General features: G+C 38.4%; 1 protein-coding gene across 7 annotated transcripts in view; it reads right to left on the bottom strand.

Moving 5' to 3' along the window:
• Nucleotides 1–23,394, bottom strand: part of tpm2 (tropomyosin 2 (beta)) — a 57,566-nt gene that overhangs the window by 28,842 nt on the left and 5,330 nt on the right. For 3 of the 7 annotated variants that reach the window (XM_088912118.1, XM_088912119.1, XM_088912120.1), the window contains exon 2: nucleotides 19,442–19,567. In XM_088912118.1, the coding sequence (XP_088768244.1) occupies nucleotides 19,442–19,567 (126 nt within the window). Of the gene's footprint in view, nucleotides 1–1,410; nucleotides 1,889–19,441; nucleotides 19,568–23,394 lie in introns of those variants that run through there. The other 4 variants (XM_088912122.1, XM_088912121.1, XM_088912123.1 and 1 more) reach the window with 4 other exon arrangements.

Raw genomic sequence — 23,394 nt, 5'->3', positions numbered from 1 at the left:
TTCCGAGATCGCATTCGCGATATTGCGTCTTCACAACACAAACGATTCAGTTTTCAGAAGCGTTGCTAAACAGGTAGATCACCTTGACCAACTGACGTCCCACCACGAATGCATTCTTATTAAAGCTACAGTACACACGCATTTCGCTTTCCACCGAGTGCCTTTGTTAAAAATGTATGGTTATTTCACACTGATACGACTTGCCCAGTATTTTGTTGTATTTGATCAGCAAGTATGCGTGTGCGTTTTATGTTCTTTGGACATGCTGTTAAAGGATTTTAAGACCTTCAAGGGCTTCATTTTGGAAAAACTCTGTAGCTTTAAGAAACTTGTAATTCCAACTCCATTCTCAACCTGCTTTCTGCATTATCGCGTCCTTCGCTCTTTAAAAATCATATAAGTGAAAAAACCATAAACACAGCCGTAAGAATGTATTGAGGATCAGACTTTCGTACAACGAAATATTTCCAGTAATACACACGGTAAATACCGTAGCCCTTTATTCATTCATCCTGCCCGGCCAACACCCACCCTCCATTTTGAAGAAATCGATATAACTGACCAGATCCACAGACCGTTTTTGTTAATTCTAGTAAAAAAATACGACATTAAAAAAGTAATACTCTTAAAAAGACTCCATGTGCATTACCAATGTAAAAACTTTAATGCGTCTGTTAGTAAAGTGAACAAAACGCACCTTGCATTCTGAGGAATCGCATTCTAACTTAAACCTATAAACATTAACCTTTTGAGCCAAAGGCATTTACTAAAACACCTCGTGGTGGTTACGGACATGCTATACACAAAACTGTTTCCATTAAATGAATTCAGTTTAGCTTAACTCAACAACACCTGTAAACAGCAGAAAAAAAACGTACGCAATACGAGTAAAACGGTTTTGGGAATTACAGCCATAGTATTAAACAATTACCGCAGTACTGCACCACCATAGACAAGGCAAAAAAAAACTCCTTTACCAAGCTGGTGGGTTTTAACTGATATTCATAATAACCTAAAGGCATCTCCCCATATACTGTGACTAAAATAATTGTTAGGTTTATGGTCAATGTGCCTAAAAAGTTAAGAAAGAGTGCCTTTGGAGAAAATCTTGGAAGTGAAGCTCGTTCTCTCAAGTGTCAAACCACCGATACATTAGGAAACCATTCAATTGTTGCATTGTAACAGACACGCGATCAGTGATGCGTATCTAACAAACTAACTGCAGTCGTGCAGGGGTTCTGTATTTTCTAATGTTACACGCTAATTCCATGTACACCGCCTAAGGCCACTTCCATCAATGCGGTCTCATTCTCTCGATTATTTCAATTAATCGTTGCCGACAGTCGTTTGTGTGCTTGAGATATCCTGACCGTCGAGGGTGACTAATGTTTAAAACCGTAGAGCACTTACTCTCTCTCTGGCCTGCCTCTCCGCATCCACCTCTCTTTGCAACCGTTCTGCCCGTTCCTCGGCATCATCAGCCTGCTGCTGCAAGGTCTGGATTTTTCTTTTCACAGCTTCAATCGATGTAGCTCCGGCCATTATTTTTAAAACTTTTAACTCCTCAACTAAAAAAAAAAACACTTTTTTCCAGCAAAAAAAATTTATTACGTTGCGTTTTCTTTCCCCACACAGTCCTCGGGATCTGCGTCTATCCTTTGCGCATGAAGAACTCTACAATAACCTCCTCTTGACCGTCTCCAGTTCTGAGTTCACGCCTTGAAGGGGAAAAAAACGACCTGCTCGCTCTCTCTATTCAAACACAGCATGCCGGGAGGGGATACAGAAATTGCTGCCTTTCAGCTAACCAGCGAGCATTCTGCTTTCCTACCACAGCTCGAAAGGGAACTGACTTGCAGAATCTAGGAATTTCTCGCCCTCCCCCCCCCTTTTATCGTTTTAGTAATGATGTCACTCATCAGAGGCCTGTTTAGTTTTAAAGGCGCACTAACTGTTAAGTGACTAAAAGGACAAAAAAAATTCACGACTTAAGACAACATACTTCCAGACTGCGTTATTATTGTTAGTAATGTTAACTGCAGTAGCAGCATACTACCGGGGTCACTTACTCGCTCCTTCCAGAGCAATGTGTTCTTGCAAACAAAAATGAATGAATGCAGTATTTGATATTTAAACATTTTTCTAAGAATAATTCATATTCCAAATAAAAAATAAACAGACCATGGTGGATAATATGACTTTATACGGAGGTAAAAAAGGTAAAGCAAGGCTGCGCCTTAAATTTCTTCCCTGTATCTTCCTCAGTTAAAGCTATCAGTGTAACTTATACTGAAAGTCCAGTGCTATGCATTGAAACGGGTGAAAGCTATGGAGGGAAGTAAGAAGCACAGCTCTCAGATAAAGCTCTGACTATTGCTCTGGTCTTGATGAGTAAAATAACATCCATCTATCCATCTCTATCCAATTTACCCTTAAAGGGTTGCAGTGAGCCAGAGTCTAACCTAGCCGGCTGACAGAAGAATGCTACTGTAGCTCTTCACAGGGCAAACTCACACATTGGTACAAACTGCTCTCAAATTAAGAAATGCTCATTAACCTGGACTGCATGTCTTTCGGCTGTGTGGAAGAGCCACGTACATACAAAGTGAACATGCAAACTCCACATATAGGGCACAGCAGACCAGAACTGAATGCTGGACCCAGGCAGTGCTGTGAGGTGCCTGCAAATCACCACTGAACCACCACTCCTCTGTGCTGTCTGTTACAATTCCATACATTCCACAAGGACTAGACCGTTTTTACTGATGACTTATACATTCACTCACAGGTGATAAGAGCAGAACAAAGTATTTTGTAAATAAATTATAAGATACATTTTTTACCATTTGCTTGGTTAATTTTTTTCCCTTATACTGTACAGTATGCAACATGATGGTCACCCTGTCAGGGGTGTAGCTGTGCTTTGCTCCCTATGGTTCAACATGATTTCTGATGTGAACGGATGGATACTATATATGCCACATATGAACTCCTATTTCATAGAAAACCATCTAAGTTATTAAAAAAATGAAAGAAAGTTGATTCAGTGATATTAGAAGAAGGAACAAAACTCATCTTTGAGTACAAAGAAATGAGCACATTCAACAAAGAGTAAATTTGATTGAACAGATGGATTTTATTGCAAGAAAGTGTTAAATTCCTGACACTCCTGTATTCTTTCAGATATACAAACCAGCCAGTAGAGGACTGATTGTCTCTAGCTAAAGTATTGTACAATGTCCCATTTACAGGATTGAGAGTCTGTACTTCAAAAATTCAACTATGGGCGTTTAGTTCATGAATAGAAATAGATGTTAAAATGATAGTTCTCTTTTCTTTAGCAACATACTATGTGCTTTGTCTTGTAAATGCTTTCCTTGCTGCTATCTGATAACTAAAGACAAACATTTATTCGCCTATACACCCAGCTGAACTGATATTCTGCTAGCAGTCTGTACAATGTACAGCTAGTAGAGTTGCCAGAACATCAGTAATTGTGGCATTGAAGTTATTCATGGGATTCAAATACAAGTTTTATTTATTTGTTTCTAAACTATTTTTGAAGTTCAAAGGTGACTTTGGACAGCTACATACTGTAACCTTACAAATATTAAGGAAAGAAAATGCATTAGGAAAACCTACCTTTATAAAAAGGCACAAAACTGCATAATACAAAGAATCTACAAATGTTGTGCTATAGCAGAACATGTAAATGCTGAATACTGAGAAAAGCATTATATAAAAAACATTTATATGTAATACATACAGTTGTTATGAATCTATACAAGGAACATTAAATAAACCTTCTACTAAGCACCTAGTTTTCCTTTTGCATCTGTTACTCAAGATTGAACATTTCTTTATTAAATTATAGTGCAAAAGCTGCTGATTCATATGAATTTCTCTTCTGCTCCAAAAAGCATGATTTGTTCAGTAGTTTTTGCACTTTGCCAATGTATTCATATCTTTGGCACTGCAGAAAATACAGTTAAAATTAAGAACATGGTCACAAATCATGCTGAGGAACAGGCTTTGAGAAAACTGCTGACTGCTGTGTTTTATTTATTTTTATACTCCTAGCTGAGGAGAATGTAAGTGCTCAAAAAATCAATGGTTAGTCCACTCACCTCAAGTTGCCTTATTTAGTATCTGAGGAACTAAATTTGAATAACAAAATAAAGGAAGAATAGAAATGGAAACTATTGTGTGTTGCATTTTTGTATTGTAGAGTGTCTGGGGATGAGGGGGTGTAAAAAGAGAACTATTCCATTGCTGCTATCAGAGGGAGTTACCATTGCAGGTAGTACATGAGTAGGTGTGTGTAGTATAGTATCTACTGTGTGGCTGCTTGGGAGTGTGATCCCCTGTGGAGTCAGACAGGGTGTGAATGAAAAGCCCTCAAACTGGAAACATCATGGTCTGCAATGTGAAATAGTGGTTAGGGCCCTATACCTGTGACTGGAAGGCTGTGGGTTTGGTTTGAATCTTCGGTGACACTACTGCTGTACTCTTGAGCAAGGTATGACACAGCAAAATACACAGCTATATAAATATCTGGATACAAATATAATTTGCTTTGGTTAAATGCATTTATCTAACAAATATCAAGGTAGAATTCAGAGCTACTAAATGTGCTTGTAGGCAGAAATTTTAAAAGACTGTTTTGTTGTTCCTTTGTACTGTAACTTATGGGATCCTGTCTGACTGTTTTTGTTTAGTTCTAAACATTTGGAGAGTTTTACACTCTTCACATCAGTACCTTTTATCAGTCTGAGACCCCATGAAAAGTCCTGTATTTTTATGTTCAAGAAAAGCTAGTTCCTTGAAACCAGACGTGTTTTTCTTTCATTCTTGTGGAAGCTAAGGGGGATATCTGTATAATTTGTCAACCAATTAGAGTTGTGTCCCTGTTTTGAAATGATGCAAACACTTCTACGAGTAGAATCTGAATCATTTATGGATTTCTCTACATGACATAAGAACCTGATTATATATCACCAACTAAATGCCTGTTATGCTTTATTATTGCTTATGCTTTATGAAAATCAAATCACAGTGGTTTGTTTTGCATGTTTTAAGACTGAGGAAGGACACTTAGGAGCACCAAGAGAAAACCAGACACTATGACACAGAAGACTAAGGCACAGAAGGCACCCCAGAACATAATCAAATCCAGGACCAAAAGCTTTGATGTACTAATTCAAAACACCACACCACTGTACCACTCAGACCAAAGCAGTTATTTTGGAAAAAGTGTAACAATTGTCCATCACACAACAGTAAAGGAGTGAAAGGCAAGTTGAAGGTTTCTGTAGCAGTTGTCACCATGTTTGGAAAGAGCATACATACAATTCATACAATACATGGGTTGAAAAGGAAATGGCTCATTTCACTATACAGTTAGCATCATATAGTTTAAGGCTTTCAAATTGTTTTGGAAGGAAAATGTAATCTGTTGACATCATAGTGTTTACTATATGTAGTTCAAGTACTGTAGGTAGCTGCGTCAGCATGCATAGGCTGCAAAGGAACAAGTAAAGGTTCATTCCATGCTGAAAAGAGAAGAAAAGAAAAACAACTTTTTGGCTGTGAAGCTTTCTTTGGGTGTGACACTTGTTCCATTACTATACTGTATGTACTGTATACGTGAAAAAACAATTTTCTATTATTTTCTACCATGTTTTCTGATGAAGCGTACAGTGATTTTCAACAAGAAATTGACAATAGTTAGAAATTTCAATTCATTGTACACTGTGAGAGTCAGTAAATTCAGAAAAACAATTATCCGAAGCTGCAACTTCAGCTACAGTAAAGGGAAACAGGCAACTTTAACCATCAACAGTCAACTTTACCAACTTGAATGCATGTTGTTAACATACATATGAAAATGTAATGTTTATTCATGTTTTCATGCATTTTTATGTTAAATATTTCTCACAAGAGAGCTCTTTTGCAAACCCTTAACAGGAATCCTCATCAAAATAAAGACTTTACTTTTTCAGTGATCTTAATGGTTCAAAATAAAAACATAATCTTGTTTCAGTCTACTAGATCACATGATTTCTCACTCTGCAACAAGTAAATATACTGCTTATACAGTATATAAAATATATCAAGAACTATGAGACTATACAGTAAATTGTGTTCCATTGAATCAATGACCTGGGAAGAGAGCTCTGTAAGAACTATCTGTAAGAATTATTTTTAAATAGCTGTTTTTGTCAGCATACAGTGTTTATAACACATATCATCATATGATATGAAGCCTAAGTAATAATTAAACTGGTAACAATAATGCATTAGTCGAAAAAAACAAATAAAGCATGTATTAGGTAACACTTAAACAATGAATTATTTTCTATAAGCTGCTGTCTTGCCAACAAGAGTCTTTTAGAGGGACTTTGGTTTAAACTGATTGGCTGAGCTCAGTTTCACATGCCTGTTCTTCTGTGGAGGTCAGACTTGGTTTCCTCGTCTGAAACATGATCCATAGCAGCAAGTCAATGTCCAAAATAAACATTAGCAAAAAAGAAAATAAGGGATGTTGCAGATACAATGTGAAATCAGGTAAAGAAATAGAATGGCTGAAAACACATTTTAAATATACACTCTCTGGCAATTCACACTGTAAGCTGGTACTAGTTATGTCAAGAATGACATTGACTTCAAATGATTCGCTTCACAGTTTATATTTTCCTAAGCAACAGGTTAGAGCACATTTTACATGGAACACAAATATCCATGCCTATGAGGAAAAGAGACCATGTTTTTTGTTATTCTAAGTAAGTAACTTGTTATATCTAAGAGAGCCACTGTAGATTCCTCAGTTGTATGACAAGCACTCTTCTATAAACACATTACTGTCATTTGCTGAATCAACAATTACAGAGATATTATTTCTCTTGAAGCAGCAACGGTGTGTTGCCATATGAACATTGTAAGTTAGTAGTACTGTCTTAACAAAGGTTGTTTGACAATGTTTAGCACTTCCAATATTTGCTGAAAAGAATTATTCCACTATATAAACAGGAGGTATCCAAACTGTATAAACTGAATAAAATCCAAAAGTTAAATCATCCTCTACAGCACAACAAAATATTTAAAAGAGCTAAGTGGTTTAAAATACCTGGTTGTATTTAAATACTGAGAAGTTTATGAATTTTATTTTTTTAACAGAACATTACCCACTGTATTGTACATCAAGTGTAAGAAGTCATAAGTGAGAGAAAGAGAGAGAGAGGGACAACATCAGCTCAATGCATACCTGTGTGGAAATACAGTATCTTACACTGACAGGCAAGTGAAGAAGTGAACGTTTTTAGTCTTGAACCGAGCAGATCACATGGGGATTGGGGATTCCACCCCATGGACTTTGTGGGCAGGAGAACAGGAGAAATATGAACCCGTAGAGAGTTGTTCCAACTCTTATGAACTTATGACTTATAACTAACTTATAACTAACTCTTATGAACCAAGAGTTGTTAAAGTCTGGAACTAGCCATATTGTCAGAGCTCATACCCTGTCTTAACACAGTGAAATACAGGGGCATCAGAGCAGTTTAGATAACTAATGATAGCTAATTACTATTTCAGATATAATACTTAAATTCCAAGTTGGAGTTCAAGGGATTGATTATTATTATAAAAATTATTCTATAAAGAAGACAGCAAGTTTAAGACAATGTTGGGATACACAATGTTATTCGTCGAACCATTTGCACTGGCCTGCAGTTACGTTTAGATCTGTTCCCAGATATTACTTTAGGCATATTGTTCACATTTTGTGACCACATGCACATTATGCGACTTCTACAGCATGGTGAACACAAGGTCTATGTACATAACTCTACATCCCATTGTTCATTTTGTCCACTCACAGGTCTCGAGATTAACTGTGTGTGAAGATGTGTTCAAGTCAAAGAGAGAAAAGGACTATAAAAAGAATAGCATATTCATGAAAACATCATTAGTATTTTTGTGCAGATTCTGAATTACAATGAGGAATATATTAGCAAAGTGGTCAACTCTGACCCTCTATATTGTCATAGCTAGCATTTAAGATCTATATTACTGTATATATTAATGTATTTATAATGAGATTTAGTAATTTAATATATAAATTAATATGTATCTAATGGCTGATGAGGCATGGAGAGCAGAAAACACTTTCATGAGTATAAAACTACATCTGTGCAGCTGTTTAAGGATTATATGATATCACCAATTATTTATCATCCTGACTATGACACACAACATTCCCTGAAGCAATAACTGACATAGAATTTAGCTGAATAAATAGAACTGTTGTCACTGAAAATAATACATTTAAATTAAACACCTAAGAAAAGAAGGATTAAGCTTAAAACAATTAATAAATCCTAAGGGCATACAGTATGTGACTATTTACACATCTGTTCAACCTCTGTCAACAAAATCACTGATCCTTGAACAGCTTTTCATCTTCACAGTAAGTCATAAAATAAAAAAAAATCTCATGAGATAAACTAGAAAAGACTGCAAAAAATAATTAATTTTTGTACTTAATTCTGTTGGACTAAAGGGTATAGTGTAATTTCATAATTTCCCCTTCATCAGCATGACCACAGTGGAATATAAGGTACAACTGTTGAAAACCTGACAGCTTCTGAAAAACATACTGCACAGTAACAGAATTGTTAGCCATTACTTTTGACATTAAACAGTACGTCTCAACAACTGTGCCATTACTGAGTTTTGTAGCTCATAATTCATTAGTATTAACATCTAGGACTATTTACTGCAAGTGTGCATTCTGTTAGAGCAGTACCCTAGTCTTGCTTGATGACTAATTACAATATTTTGGGTAAAATGGCTGCCATTTGAAATGAAAGACAACAACAGCACAGTCAAGAGAACTTATACTATACTGTACCTTCAGTCAATCAGGTTGAAACCAGTTTGTATATGTTAGATTTTATGAGGCTACCAAAAAGTAGTGCTTATCACTATCAAACCAGAGCAGATGCAGCTCTGGGACTGGGAGTAGCAGAGTTACCAATGTTTTTTTGCTCTTCTTTGCTGTTTGATTTATTAAATCTAATCTCAGTTACACCCCTGAGCGATAGTACAAACTAGACAGCATCTAAGGAAGACAACAGATACAAAGAAAATATATTTTTTTATCCAAGCCAGGGCACAGAATGATATATTATCTCCAATATTTAATAACATTTTAACAAGTCACAAATTAATCCACATTTTGAGACCAAAAACAAATAAGTGAGCAAACACTTTTTTGTGGCAGCTAACTAATTGATTGTGACTAATGTGATTTTATATAAGGGAAGAGTAGGTCCCTGATTTAAAGGTAATTATTTACATTGTCAGCTTTAATTTAAACATGTTAATATGCCTTTTGTTTGTCAAGCCTTGACAATGGGAGAGGAAAGAATATATAATTGATCACCACTGAGGTTTCCAAGTTTTCAAAAACAATTTTTAAATATGTGAAAAATTTTATACCCTCATGTATACTTATTTTTCCAATTTCCAGTTATATTTCTTCAAATTAAAAGCTTTCCTATTGAAACTTAAAGATTTACAGCTGTCCAGTTAAAATTTAACTTTGAGGTTAAAATGGTTTGGGCGTCTCAGAAAGAGCTTAAGTACAGAATAATTACAGAGCAAAGATTGAACACCAACTTTTGAAAACAGAACCATAAAAACACTCATATTCAGCACATGCTGATTTCGAATTTTGTAGGAGAGAGGTTTTTGTTATGTTGAGTTCTCTCTTACTTCAGTAAGCCTGTTATTTGTTTAATTGGGACAATTACACATTAACCTAATGGCTGAGTACTGAAAACTGCTTCAACAAAATAAAGGTGGACAAACATTAAGAACTTTAAGCGATTAGCATTACTGCCTTGCAGTGCTGGGACCCTGGATACAGTTCCCTGGGTGCTATCTGTGTGTGTCTGTATTTGTGTCTGCGATGGACTGGCATCCAGGATGTATGCTGCTTTGTGCTCATTGCTTGCCGGGATAGGCTCCAGCTCCCCATTGACCCTGAATTGAATGAAATGTAGCTATAGTTCTACGGAAGCAGTGGGTCACAGTTGTCTTTGTTGGCTGCTTTGTACCTGCCAGACTCAGCTGCAGAGAAATACAAATAGATAGTTGTCATATTGATAGAAATGTACCTGCTGCCCTCTGGTTTGGAAAGAGTTTATGAAGGCTCTCATGGAGTGCAGAAAATGATCCCTTGTAACAATGATTCAGTTTGTTTATTGGGCATGAATTGGGCTTAGTGAGGACAGGAGGTAAACAAGATGGCTTCAAAGCATTTTACCTGACTGGCAAAGATAAAAAAAAACCTAAAAACTAAATTTATAGTTCTTAAAACTAAATTCTGTATTTGTCTTATTTTTCCAGGGGGGAGAGGGAAACTCCAATTGAGCAGCAATGTGAAAAGAATGAGAAGTGTGACTGTGCTCAAGAAACAGAAACATTCTTTGCATTCCTTTCTTTTTTTTGGGTAAAATAAAGGTCATTCTTTTTTGTGCTTTGCTAAGTTTCCAGTAATTGTCTAGGGGTAGTTTTTCAGAACATTATTAGCTAGATAATTATTACCCAAGTAAATCTAAAGCAGCCTGGGATTAGAGATGACTAGAATTTGTGATATCATTACACAGCACTTTTCAATTATAACTCCTCTTGACAAAGAATGGCCATTTTCAGTGACTGTTCAGGACTGTGCAGCTTTTTGTGCACTGCGCCCATCTAGGGAGGGGAGAATTATAAAGGGTGAATTCAAGGACATGTTGGAGGGAGGATGCGCTGACATCATCCCAGCTGCTGAGAGCAGGGTAGGGGAGTGCAGTATCAAGGCGTTATACACCTTTTATAGGCCTCTTCCAGACAGAGGAAAGATATAATGGTTACTAAACCCTGAAGTGACTTTGCCGACCGATTTATTTTAATGTTTGTGTGTGTGTTGTGTGTGTGTTGTGTGTGTGTGTGTGTGTGTGTGTGTGTGTGTTCTGGGGGGGGTGGGGTTGTTTTTGAACAAATGCTCTCTCTGGTATCCTTTTGAGTGGCTTAAATTTAAAAGGCAGACAATGCTTAAAACAAAATTAACTGTCTGAAACTGGACCCTAAAGGACAAAAACTGAAATGCCAGTTTCCCACTGAGGGCTATTCCACCTAACCAGGCAGAGCAGTATTAGCTACCATGTGTTATGGATACCCTGTACAGACATTACCTTGGTTTTTTATGTTAAAGAATGACTATGATGTGCATATTAACAAAGGCTTTTTCTGATCCCAATTTTAGGGAAATGAGATTTGAAAAAAGGCTCTTAATTTACAAAAAGACCAGATGTATTAATAATTCAGCAAAATCAGTCCTGTTTTTGAACCTGCCATGGAAAACATTGTGCCCTTTTGCACATTGCATGTCTGAATTGGCAGAATGAAGAAATGACATAATGTTTTGTTGAATACAAAAGAAGTGAAAATCATTTTGCTGTTCTAAACTCTCTAGATTTTTTTCCCTTCGGATAAAGAACGGATGGATTTTTAAAATTCAGTTTGTGGTATTGCACTGGAGACTCTAAGGAAAACATACATGAAATTGCAACAGATGTGACAAGCTTAATACAGTAAACAAACAAATCACAGAAATCCCATAATTATGTCATCTGTTTTTTTAGTTGGCTCTCAAAAGCACTGTTGCAGTGTGCCAGTATTCTGTGGCGTAGTGTGGGTAATCCAATGAATCAATATTCAAGAGTTTTACAAGCATTCTATTGCTTTGTTGAAGAATCAAATTTTAAATGGTATTATAACGTCATGTAATAATGTCAGGCCTTTGAGATTTTCATACAAAGAAGAATTGGTTGAATACAATCTTAAAATACTCTATAATAAACCATTAAGTTAATAAAATAACGAATAGAGTTAAAAACAAGTAACTGGCTGACACTCTAAGAGGTTTTCTATGTTATGGTACACATTGAGTATAGCATGAAAAATACAGTATATACCTAAGAGCACAGTCTATTAAACACTTTTCAAACTATTCTGCAATAATGTCAGTTGTAAACCAAAAAATATTATATTTTCAAATGTTATATCCAATTACCACTTGGTTTATGTACAGTATATAAGGTAGATCTTTAAAACAAGGTTTCAATCATCTAGGCCTCTTGTATGGATAAAGACTCCCAACATTCACTTTCGCAAACTTTTCAGATGCTTCTGTACGTAAACCTACAATTCTTAAATTTTTTAAATATATGAAGTACTTTGAAGTACAATTAAACAGGAACTATTTCCAGTATAGTTATCAATCTATACTGTACACAGCACACTAATTATACTGTAACTCCCAGTACACATTAATGTGAAAAAAGCAGAATGTTTTTTTATGAGGATATTTCTTTTTTAATCAAAGGTGTTTGAAATGTAATTAATTGTTTCATGAGCTGAATTATAGCTGCTTAGGTCTAACAACAAAAATGAGTTGGCTGAAGTGTCTTTTTCTCTACCACATCAATGAAAAATAGCATTTCACTTAGCTCATTCTTTTTATTAATCTCCTTTCCACTGAGCTCCTACCCTCAAAAGGTAGTAAAAATATCCATGAGCAAACTAACTGGAGTGATACCAAACAGCACAATAAGCAAAACGACTAGATACCATGAGATGAAAGAAGCCATTTTTCCTAATATGGAAGCATTTTCAATACTATTAAAGTTACTAAGCGTACCAATTAAGCTGCTGGCAAATACTCAATAACATATCTAATACTCCACTGCTCTAAATGCCCCCCTAAATGTAGAACAGAAAGCTTTTTACAGTACAACATCTATTTTAAAAAGTAAACAAAAAAACAGTGAAAACTGTGTAAAGTTCTATGTAAATGTGAACTCCACCTCAATCCATATCTCTGTTTATTTTTTTGGTTATAACCTCTCCAAAATGTAACATGGAATGACCAAGCAGCATGCATGAATGCAAGGTACAGTGCCCTGCAGATACTGTATATTCATATCCCTGACGAAACAGAAACAAATAACATCACGTACAGTAACAGAAAGATTAATGTACTGGATAATGCATCTTGCATAAAATCATCAACAAATTATATTGGAATCTAAGCAGTGTTGCACAGAGTCATTTTTGTCATAAATAATTAAATGAAATTCAACATGGCGATCACATTTATTTGCAGTCTTGTATTGTATTTCCTAAATTCTCAACTGGCAGGAATTACAGTACACTGAAAAGACTAGCTCTTGATTCTTAAGAATCTTTGCTTCCATTTTTTTAATTTCCTTACGAAGTATAAACCAATTGGTTGAACTGAGATCATGAAGTTAAGATGACCAGTTGAGATTGTTTATTTTGTGTGCAGTTAAACATTTTTGCTTTTTTTGAAAGTTTACTTTGGATCACTGTCATATAGGAATGTCTATTTCAGGCCATTCCCAAATGCATGGCAGAGGGAATCAGGTGTTTGACCAAAAATGTCCTCTATCTTAACAAGGGATTCAGGATCCACAAATGTAAAACAAACCCAAATCAGTCCCCCACTATATTTAACAATGGGTACAAGTGTTTATTCAATTGGAGAATCACTTTTTTATGCCACACACTTACGAGAATGGCCACAAAGTTCAATTTTAAATTTATTTGACCATAAGACAAGATTTCAGTCTGTGAACCAGCATAATGTAACTCAACAGTTTCCTCTGACAACTGTCTTCAATGATATCTTTTCTGTTTTTTGTTAAAAAGTTAAAATAATTTGTTAAAAATTGCAATTAACTGTCTTCTTCATCAATATGTCTAACACCTCTTGAATTTAATTAAATGAAAACTTGCACTCTGTGTGAAAGAACTGTGCAATTAAAACTAATGAGATGTTTTACAACAGACTGATATCGAACCAGTCTACTTCCTTATATACAGAAAGTGCCATCAATAAATTATTGACAGCCTCCCTTAATGGAAGGATTGCAAAGCCTTTTTTTCCATCTCACATTGTGCTGAGAGTCAGCAGTTCACAGTTCACTCAGGAGGGAGCAGTGCAGGCTGGGTGTGGCCACTAGTCAGGCTTTTGTCATGAAGGAGTGTCACAAAGGAAAAACAGCAGTGGAGTATTAGATATTCCACTTTGCGAAAGAATAAATGTTCAGTTCAGAAATCCTGAATATTCCAGTTCAAGTAAATATAAGTTAGCATGTATTTTCAGAGGTCAAACACAAGCAATAACAAACTTTAAAGGCATGCTTAAGTAATGCTGTTTTTTTTGTTGTTGTGGTAAAGTCATTAACCAAACTAAACAATTAAAACAAAAGGCTGAGAAAAAGACTTGACTTATGTAGTGATCAGTGATGATAGGGTGTACTAAGCCTCTTGCATTGTGAATTCGTCCAGGACTTCCAAAGAGACTTCCAGAGTTTTAAAACTACAGGGAACTTTTAAGACAGGTTTATGTCTGCAAACAAACTCAATACCACTGCAATACACTTGAACAGCATAAAGCATTCAGGGCAACAGCGACCTCTAAGGAGTATTTTATGTATGGATGTGTTTTCCATTATATCAATTATATTGGACTACATAACAGTCCTGTTGAGTTCTGGCTATGAGCAGAAAAGAAAGTACATGTTGTCCATGTTTTGCATAAACAAAACAATATTCAGGTAATACATTTGTTATAACTGTATATTAAATCAGTCAGCATTCTTTAACATTTTTTAACTGTAACCTTTAGCTGTACATTATTTTGCTGCATTGAGAACTAAAATAATTCATATGCCATTGTTATGTTTTGCCTTTGTTATATTTCATTCATATATTTCCCATATTTACTCCATTGGAAAATGAGAGAAAATGAATTAAGCTATGCCTACAACATTAAATAACTTAGAAAAACCTTTGATTACATCCTTTGCTTATGCTTATGAAATGTTTGGGCTTTAAAATAGTTTATATATTCCAAGGATTTTAGGTTGTGGTCTCCTCTTCATTCAGACCACATATTTTCTTCATTAAGATACAAAGCAGTAATGTAACATGCCAATGATTAAAGCACAGTTTTACTCTTCAAATTACATGCAAAGTAAGATAAACTAGAAAAGTAAGGGCTATAAATGTTTCGTGAAAGAAAACAATGAAAGATCATTCAACAGATTCGACATTCTGTTTTTGTACCTCAGAATAGACAGAACTGAGACAAAAGTGCAAGACCACAAGTGATGTCCATATGCAGACAGCTTACATAATCAATATCTTTATTTGCTCATATGCATGCTTTTATTGTACTTTTCACCTAATAACAATAAGGGCATCAGTTAAATAGGACCTCTGGTGAAATGGACATCCTTTAAAAAGCTATGGTCTAATTCAAGAAAGGCCCTCAAAATACAGTACAAAATAAAAACAGAATAGAGACTGTGATTTCATTCTCATTTTATTGCTGTGTGATAAGGCTTTGCAGAATGCAAAGCACCGCACAACTCCACTAATAAACTGTCTTGCAAAAGTATTTGACCTCTCCTTCGGTGTCCTATTTTGTGAAATTGTGACATTTTTTTAAACTTTATATTTTATTAAAAAACCGAAAGCTCAAAATGAAGAGCTCCTAGGGTAATTACAGTAATTGTTGGCAAAAACTAAAAGGAAAAATATGAATAAGATCACTTTATTGGCCATATACAATTTCTTGCATTAGGAATTTGTCTTTTCACATACCCCGACTTGCTCTCCATGAGACACACAGACACACAGACAGGGAGAGAAGCTTGAGGTCAGAGCGCAGGGTCAGCCATTTGTACAGCGCTCCTGGAGCAGAATATTGAGACCTGTGAAGGATCATCAATGGGCAGCAGTTTTCAAGACTTTCTAAAGCTTTCCAATAGGATTCAAGTCAGGACCTTAACTGGGTGACTCAATGACATTTACTTTCCTATTCTTAAGCCACTCCAGCGTTGCCATTGTGCTTTAGACCATGCTTTGGTCCTGCTCAAAGATGGAGTTTTTCTCAAATTTAGATCTGATGCAGACAGGGTGGCTCTGTGGCTAAGGATCTGTGCCTGTGCCTGTGACTGGAAGGTTGCTGGTTCAAATCCCACGGCTGGCAGAGGAATCCTACTCTGTTGGGCCCCTGAGCAAGGTCCTTAACTCTAACTGCTCCAGGGGTGCTGTACAATGGCTGACCCTGTGCTCTGACCCCAAGCGTCTCTCCCTGTCTGTGTCTCATTGAGAAAAGCTGGGGTATGTGAAAAGACAAATTCCTAATGCAAGAAATTGTATAGGGCTAATAAAGAAACAAAAAAAAGATTTCCATTTATGGTTTGCCAAAACTTTGCTTTATCTATGTTCCTGTCAGCCATGACAAACTTTCCAGTCCTTGCTGACAAGAAGCTGAACTAATAATACAGTGATGCCACCACCATGATTGACAGTAGCTCAACACCTTGTTTTTGTATCAGATGTAACAGTGCACATTTAGACCAAAAAGTTTCACATGTTTATGTAATGTAGTGTAATATGTTTACAATATTACTTATTGCAGGGGTTTTGTTGCAAACCCTGTGTAACATCTAAGATGTTTTATTCTGAGTTCCATACAGGCCCTCCTCTGTAAAATGGCCAGGATATTGTTAACCCATGGACATTTTCTTCTATCTCAGTCTGGCTGATCAGTGTGGAGGGACAGCCTAATCAAGGCAGTGTCTGGGTGCCTTTCACTTCTTAATGACTGACTTCACTGTGCTGAAGGAGATATTATACCTCCTTCAATTGAATTTCCTTGAATTGATTTTATACCCTTCTCCTGCAGCCTTTATACAACTTTGAACTTGATTTGTTTTGAAAGCTTCTCCTTCACTGAGGGATTATACAGAGATAGATCTGTTTATTCTGAATTCATGAGAACCACTACTTTTGCATACAGACAGTGGCCAATCAACTACTTGTGAGACCTATTCAGAGCACTCTGTACCTCTAAATTAATTTAGGTTTTCCACAGCAAAGGGTCTGAATACTTAAGCAATTATGACTTTTCCTTTTTTTCTTTCATATGAAGTATGTACTGTACTTCTTTCTTTTTGTTTTATACTTTGAAAAGCTAGATTGGGTTGTGTAATAAATATTGTTACTTCAAAATGCAATGACTGCAAGTTTTGAAGCAACAAAATATGAAAATGGTGCAAGAGTCAGAATTATTTTGCAAGGCACAGCACCTTTCAGATATTGTGCATGGTTGCCTGTACCTGTACTCATTTTAAATAAAGCCTTGAGAACAACATCAATATTAGCAATGAAAAAGAAAACAAACACAATTTTAAAGTAATTATACACATTTATAATTTATATAGAAAAAGAATAGCTGTGTAACATCTCATGTTTTTGTGTTTTAAACATCCGATTAGAAATATTCTTTTGAAACAGAAATACAATATGAATGATTCAGATTCTATACTGAGGTGGCAGCTGCTTAAATCCAAATAAATAGAGCTGGATATAGGGACCCTGATATTTCTTGTGCTTTAGATGCATGACATATCTTTGTTCAAGTGTTTTTGAGTCAGTCCAAATAAAAGGCTACTTTCCTGTGGTGCAGTCCTTGGCAGTACATGACAGACTAGAGTGTAAAGTTTTTCCAGCTATGAAGCGTTGACTACTGAAGTGTACAACTGATGGTCAGGGATTACAGTAAATAAATCCTGCTGAAAAGTTGCCCCTGTATTTCAGGAACAACCATTCAGCAGGTCAGCAGCGGATAGCTATTTGACCAAATATTACTCTGCTGTGTTTAATGTCATAAATGTGTAGCTACTCCTGTTACAAATTGACAATGTGAACTCAAGACTACTGTAATCAAAGGAATAAATAAGTCTCCCTCACCAGACCTCTGGTAATATTACTTCAAAGCAATTAAAATACATAGCATTCACACAGAGGTGTTGACAAGGTTTATGATGTGTTTACAGACACCAGTGAAGTCTGGCTTGTTCTGCATCCCAGCTGTCAAAAGAGGGTTTGGTGTCATGCCTCATTCCCAACAGGTTTAATAACAGAGGGCTGATGGTGTTTGACTGGCAGGAACAGGCTGAAGAGGCTGGATAGCAACTAGGAAGTGAGCTCACCAGGGGGCATCAGAACTTTCTGAACACTGCCTAACAGCCTTTTGAATTAACATTTAATTATGATCTCCTCGGTAGGCCTTAACATGCATGCTTACATGGTAACACATGCCCATGATAACCAGGCGTAGCCTAAGCAAGCTTCCTGTTCACAAGATTGGACAAGTCCGACCAAACAGAGTGTTTTTCTTGGATATAGGACTCATCCTGGCACATCCAGCCTGATGAGGTGACATACTGTAAAAAGATACCATGGGAAAACAGGGCTCATCCTGGCACATCCTGACTGATGAGGTAATCTACTGTGAATGATAAAAACCTCAGTGCAAGTTCACAAACAGAATTCCACTCTCAGACATATTATGGTCTCAGGGGATTTTCTTTCTGTAAAAAGGGACAATTTGTTCTGTATGTTAATTTCATCTTTAAAAGCTCACATTTTTATATCTTTGTAGAATCTGTCATTTCTTTTTATATATTTTCTCAATTTCTGGTAATGGATGTGTGTCTCAAGACAGCTGGCGACAGGCAGAGTGCTTCTCTTTCCCAGGCCATGTTTTTGACAGTGCCAATGTTTGATCAATGCTAGTGTGGGATAAAATCTGATGAACCACATTTCTATACACCACTATTTTAAGGGATCACTTAATAATAAAGAATACACACACACTTCATGAAGCATTATAGACTTTACTCCTGGAATGTGCTGTTCCAGCTCTTTGTTTCCCACAAAGTATAAAATAAATTCTAAGAAAAACACACACATTTTCAGCTGAATATCATGAGGTGAAAGTTTTTTTGAAAACCCCCAATGCCTGTGATTTGAAGAGTGGTTTGAAAAAAAGAATCTAATCTGAAACTGTAAACACCACAAAGTCTTCTGTGAGCAAATCAGTGAGTGAACTGATGCAGCCGACAGGAGGGAGCCAGCTGAAAGAAAGCACTTGGAGATTGATTCCATATTTGTACTTAAAATGAATGGCTGAAAATAAAAATGATCAGAAGTACTTTTAAAGAAAAAAATCATGAAATTGAAAAAATGATCATGGAGCCTCCCTTATGATGTTCTATTAGAAATAAAAAACAACTACTGCCTTTAAAAGGTGTATTTTTTAAACCCAATATTATTATTGAACTGTCCAACTCAACATGTTAAATAATGACATTGTGCTTTAAAAAATAAAATTAAAAAGAGAATCAGAGTTATTAAGTTTCTGTCTGGTGGCCTCGTATCTTACACCTCTGATAATTGCCCAGTGGTTAATCAGGTATGGGGCATGTGTTCATGAAACAGTACTCACGTCTGCCGCCTTCTTCTCTGCCTGCTCCAGCTTCTCCTGCGCATCTTTGAGGGACTCTGAGTACTTGTCCAGCTCATCTTCAGTGCCTTTCAGCTTCTTCTGCAGACCTAGCAACTCCTCCTCCAGCTGTCAGAGAGGATGACACCAAAATCTGAGAATATTCCTTACAGCAGGGGTCACCAGCCCTAGACCTGGAAAGGTCCAGGCCTTTTAGTCTATTAAACATCAATTTTTTAAGCATTCTCAACAAATTTAAGATATTAAGTATGGAAGTGCATTTAAAACTGTAAACGGAAGACCCTTCTTTACCCAAAGGAGTTGTGGCTATATGAAGCTACCCATCCATGTTGTTGAAGCTGACACCAAAGTTTATTTCAAGAAATTATTGATCAATTATCTACTAACTACCAAACTGGCTTGATAGGCCAATGACATCTTCTAGTTTGTAAAAATTATGTTCTTATGAAGAATCAAGTCTGGTCCTTGAAGGCTGAAAAGTATTTAGGTTTTATGCCTAAATGATATCTAAATTAATTTAACAAAGCAAGCTGTTTGATTGGACATAATGGGAAATGGAAAATCTTCAGAAATTGGTGATTTTGTGGTGACCTTTCAAAAACTGTTAGACTGGGGCACTCCAACACCCGGGCTGGGCATTCCTGCTTTACAACTGTCACAACCGCCAGGCAGTCAAGACCAACTCTTAGGCGATCTAATCAGCACCAGCAGCGGGTGATTATTAACAAAGTTAAACCACCTGCACACACTCCACCGTGCGGTATGCAGTGCTATTTATACCATCTTAATCTGCTTCCTGCTGCTCGGTATTGAGTCTACTCCTTGAGAGCTCTACCTGGCGTTTTTCCCGTACCTCGTTTATTCTGGATATTGGACTCCCCTTCTGCCTTTTCGACTTTGGACCTCGCCTCTCGCCTCGGACTGTTTGCCACCGGTGTTCTCCCTGGATTACGATTTACTTTACGCCTTTTGACCACGACCTTGCCTCTCGTTTTGGATTGTTCGCCTGCCTCATCTACTACCCGTGCCTGCGTCTGCACAGGATCCTTGTGTCTTCCCACCAGGGATTCCTAACAGAATACCGAGCCCAAGATGGATCCTGCGGACGCACAAGCCTTTCGCTCACTTTTCAATCGCCATTCCCAAGCTCTCACCCAGCTTCAATCTTCGCTCCACATTCTCTCCAACCACGTCGCTAGCCTTCCGCCCTCCCCTGTCTCTTCCCCTCCAGCACCGACCACTGCTCCGATCCCCGTGACCCCGCCCACCGCTCCCGTAACCTCACCGTTTGTTCTCCCGGAAAGATATGACGGCAACGCCGCAGGCTGTAGGGGTTTTATTGCGCAATGCTCCGTGGCTTTCCAGTTGCATCCCGAGCTGTGTTTTTCTCCGCGGGAGCAGATCGGTTTTGCCCTTTCCTTGCTCACCGGCAAGGCTCTGGACTGGGCAGCTGTGTTGCTTGCTAGGGGAGATTTTCAGTTTGCTGATTTCCAGCTTTTTGCTGACCGGCTCCAGGCACGTTTTTCTCCAGTCAACCCGGACCTGACTCATCTCCGGCTCGCCTCGCTTCGTCAGGGTGATGGATCTCTGAATGATTATGCCGCTGAATTCCAAGCCCTCGTCACGGAGTCTGACTGGAACCCTGAAGTCCTGATTTCCCTTTTTTCTAAGGGTCTCTCTGAAGAACTAAAGGACCACCTGGTGCTCTCGCCACTTCACAGCCGCTCTCTTGAAGCATCGATCACTCAGGTGGTTGAACTGGACACCCGCATTCGGCTACGGAGAGCAGAGAGTCATGCTAGAAGCAGTCCTGGCCGTCCCGAAGGTACTACCCCCACGGTGCCCACTCTGCATCATGCACCCCTTTCCTCGGAGGAAAAGGAAAGGCGCCGTCGGGAGGGACTGTGTCTGTATTGCGCTGCACCTGATCACCTTCTCTCTGCTTGTCCCTTGAGACCCCTGTATCCCTCTCAAACCCTTCCGCAGCCTACTGTTAGAGTCAGTAGTGCTGTTTTTTCTCAAACCTCGTCTGGGCCTTTATTCCCACCTGAAATTTCTTGGACTGACTTACACCTTCCCCTTTTGGTTTTTGTTGACTTGGGGGCAGCGGGGAACTTTATTGACGCCACTTTTGCTAAGAAGTGGGATATTCCCCTGGCTCCGGTCTCACCCCCGATCTGTATTCAAGCTCTGGATGGATCCCCGATTGCACCTGGACGGATTACCTGGCAGACCGTTTCTCTCTCTCTCTAACAGTTGGTGCCACTCATGTTGAGGAAATTTCACTCCTTCTCCTAGACTCGCCTGCCTACCCGGTAATCCTGGGTCTTCCCTGGCTCAAGAAGCACGATCCCCACATCTCCTGGGACAAGAATGAGCTCATTGCCTGGAGCCACTCCTGTCATGTCAACTGTTGTCGTCAGCCGGTTAAGGTTGCTGCTGCAGTAACCTCTATGGAGGAGCACTCTACCATCCCGCCCCAATACAGGCATCTGAAACAAGCCTTTGATAAGCAGAAGGCTCTTTCACTTCCACCTCACCGTACCTGCGACTGTGCTATAGAGTTGCTCCCTGAAACCCTTCCACCCAAAGGACGGATCTACCCTCTCACTCAGGCAGAGAATCAGGCTTTGCAAGATTGTATTAAGGAGGCTCTGGAGTCAGGATTCATTCGTCCCTCCTCTTCTCCAGCCTGTGTGGGTTTTTTCTTTATTGGGAAGAAGGACAGCTCCTTGCAGCCGTGTATTGATTACAGAGAACTGAACTCCATTACGGTCAAACATCATTACCTCCTGCCTTTAATTCCAGCCGCTTTGGAGTCCGTACGGGGAGCCTCCATCTTCTCGAAGTTAGATCTACGGGGGGCTGACAACCTAATCAGGATACGTGAAGGGGACGAGTGGAAGACGGCCTTTATGACCACCCATGGACATTATGAATATCAGGTGATGCCTTTTGGTCTTGTTAATGCCCCGGCGGTCTTCCAGTCATTCATGAATGACATCTTTAGGGACATTATTGGGAATTTTGTTTTGGTTTACCTGGATGATATCCTCATCTTTTCTACCAACCCTAGGGATCATGTCCACCACGTCCAGGAGGTCCTGACTAGACTCATTGACAACAAACTCTATGCCAAGCTTGAGAAGTGCGTTTTTCACACCTCTAAGATTCACTTTCTGGGTTACATCATTTCCCCCCTTGGTGTAGAGATGGACTCTGCTAAGGTGGCAGCCATCAATGACTGGCCAGCTCCTCGTAACTTAAAGCAAATTCAACGATTTCTAGGTTTTGCCAACTTCTACAGACATTTCATCCAGAACTTTAGCTCCGTCGTGGCGCCTATTACAGCTCTAACCCGCAATCGACCAGGCTTGGGTAAATGGAACCCGGAGGCTAACCAGGCTTTTTTACGCTTAAAACAACTCTTCAGTTCGGCACCACTTCTACGACACCCGGATCCCTCTCAGCCATTCATTGTGGAGGTTGACGCCTCAGCCTATGGGGTTGGGGCAGTCCTCTCCCAGCGCCACGGGGATAAGCACATTCCACATCCCTGTGCCTTCTTTTCGAGGAAGCTCTCCCCCGCCGAGGTTAATTATGATGTCGGTAGTCGTGAACTATCAAGCTGGCCCTGGAGGAATGGAGACACTGGTTGGAGGGGGCTCATCACCCCTTTGTCATTATCACAGACCATAAGAACCTGGCCTACATTCAGTCTGCCAAACGCCTCAATTCCCGTCAGGCCCGTTGGTCTCTTTTCTTTTCTCGCTTTAATTTTGTTATCATCTATACGCCTGGCTCTAAGAATGGGAGGGCTGATGCTCTCTCTCGGCTCCATGATCCCCCGGATCTGGACTACACACCGGAACCAATCATTTCATCTAACAGAATCCTTGGGGCGATCCACTGCTCTATTGAGGATCAGATCAGAC

Source organism: Atractosteus spatula, chromosome 3, assembly GCF_055471065.1.
Source record: "Atractosteus spatula isolate fAtrSpa1 chromosome 3, fAtrSpa1.hap1, whole genome shotgun sequence".
Lineage (NCBI taxonomy): Eukaryota > Metazoa > Chordata > Actinopteri > Semionotiformes > Lepisosteidae > Atractosteus > Atractosteus spatula.
The sequence above is the reverse complement of the archived record's forward strand: the minus strand, read 5'-3'. Positions and strand labels throughout refer to the sequence as shown.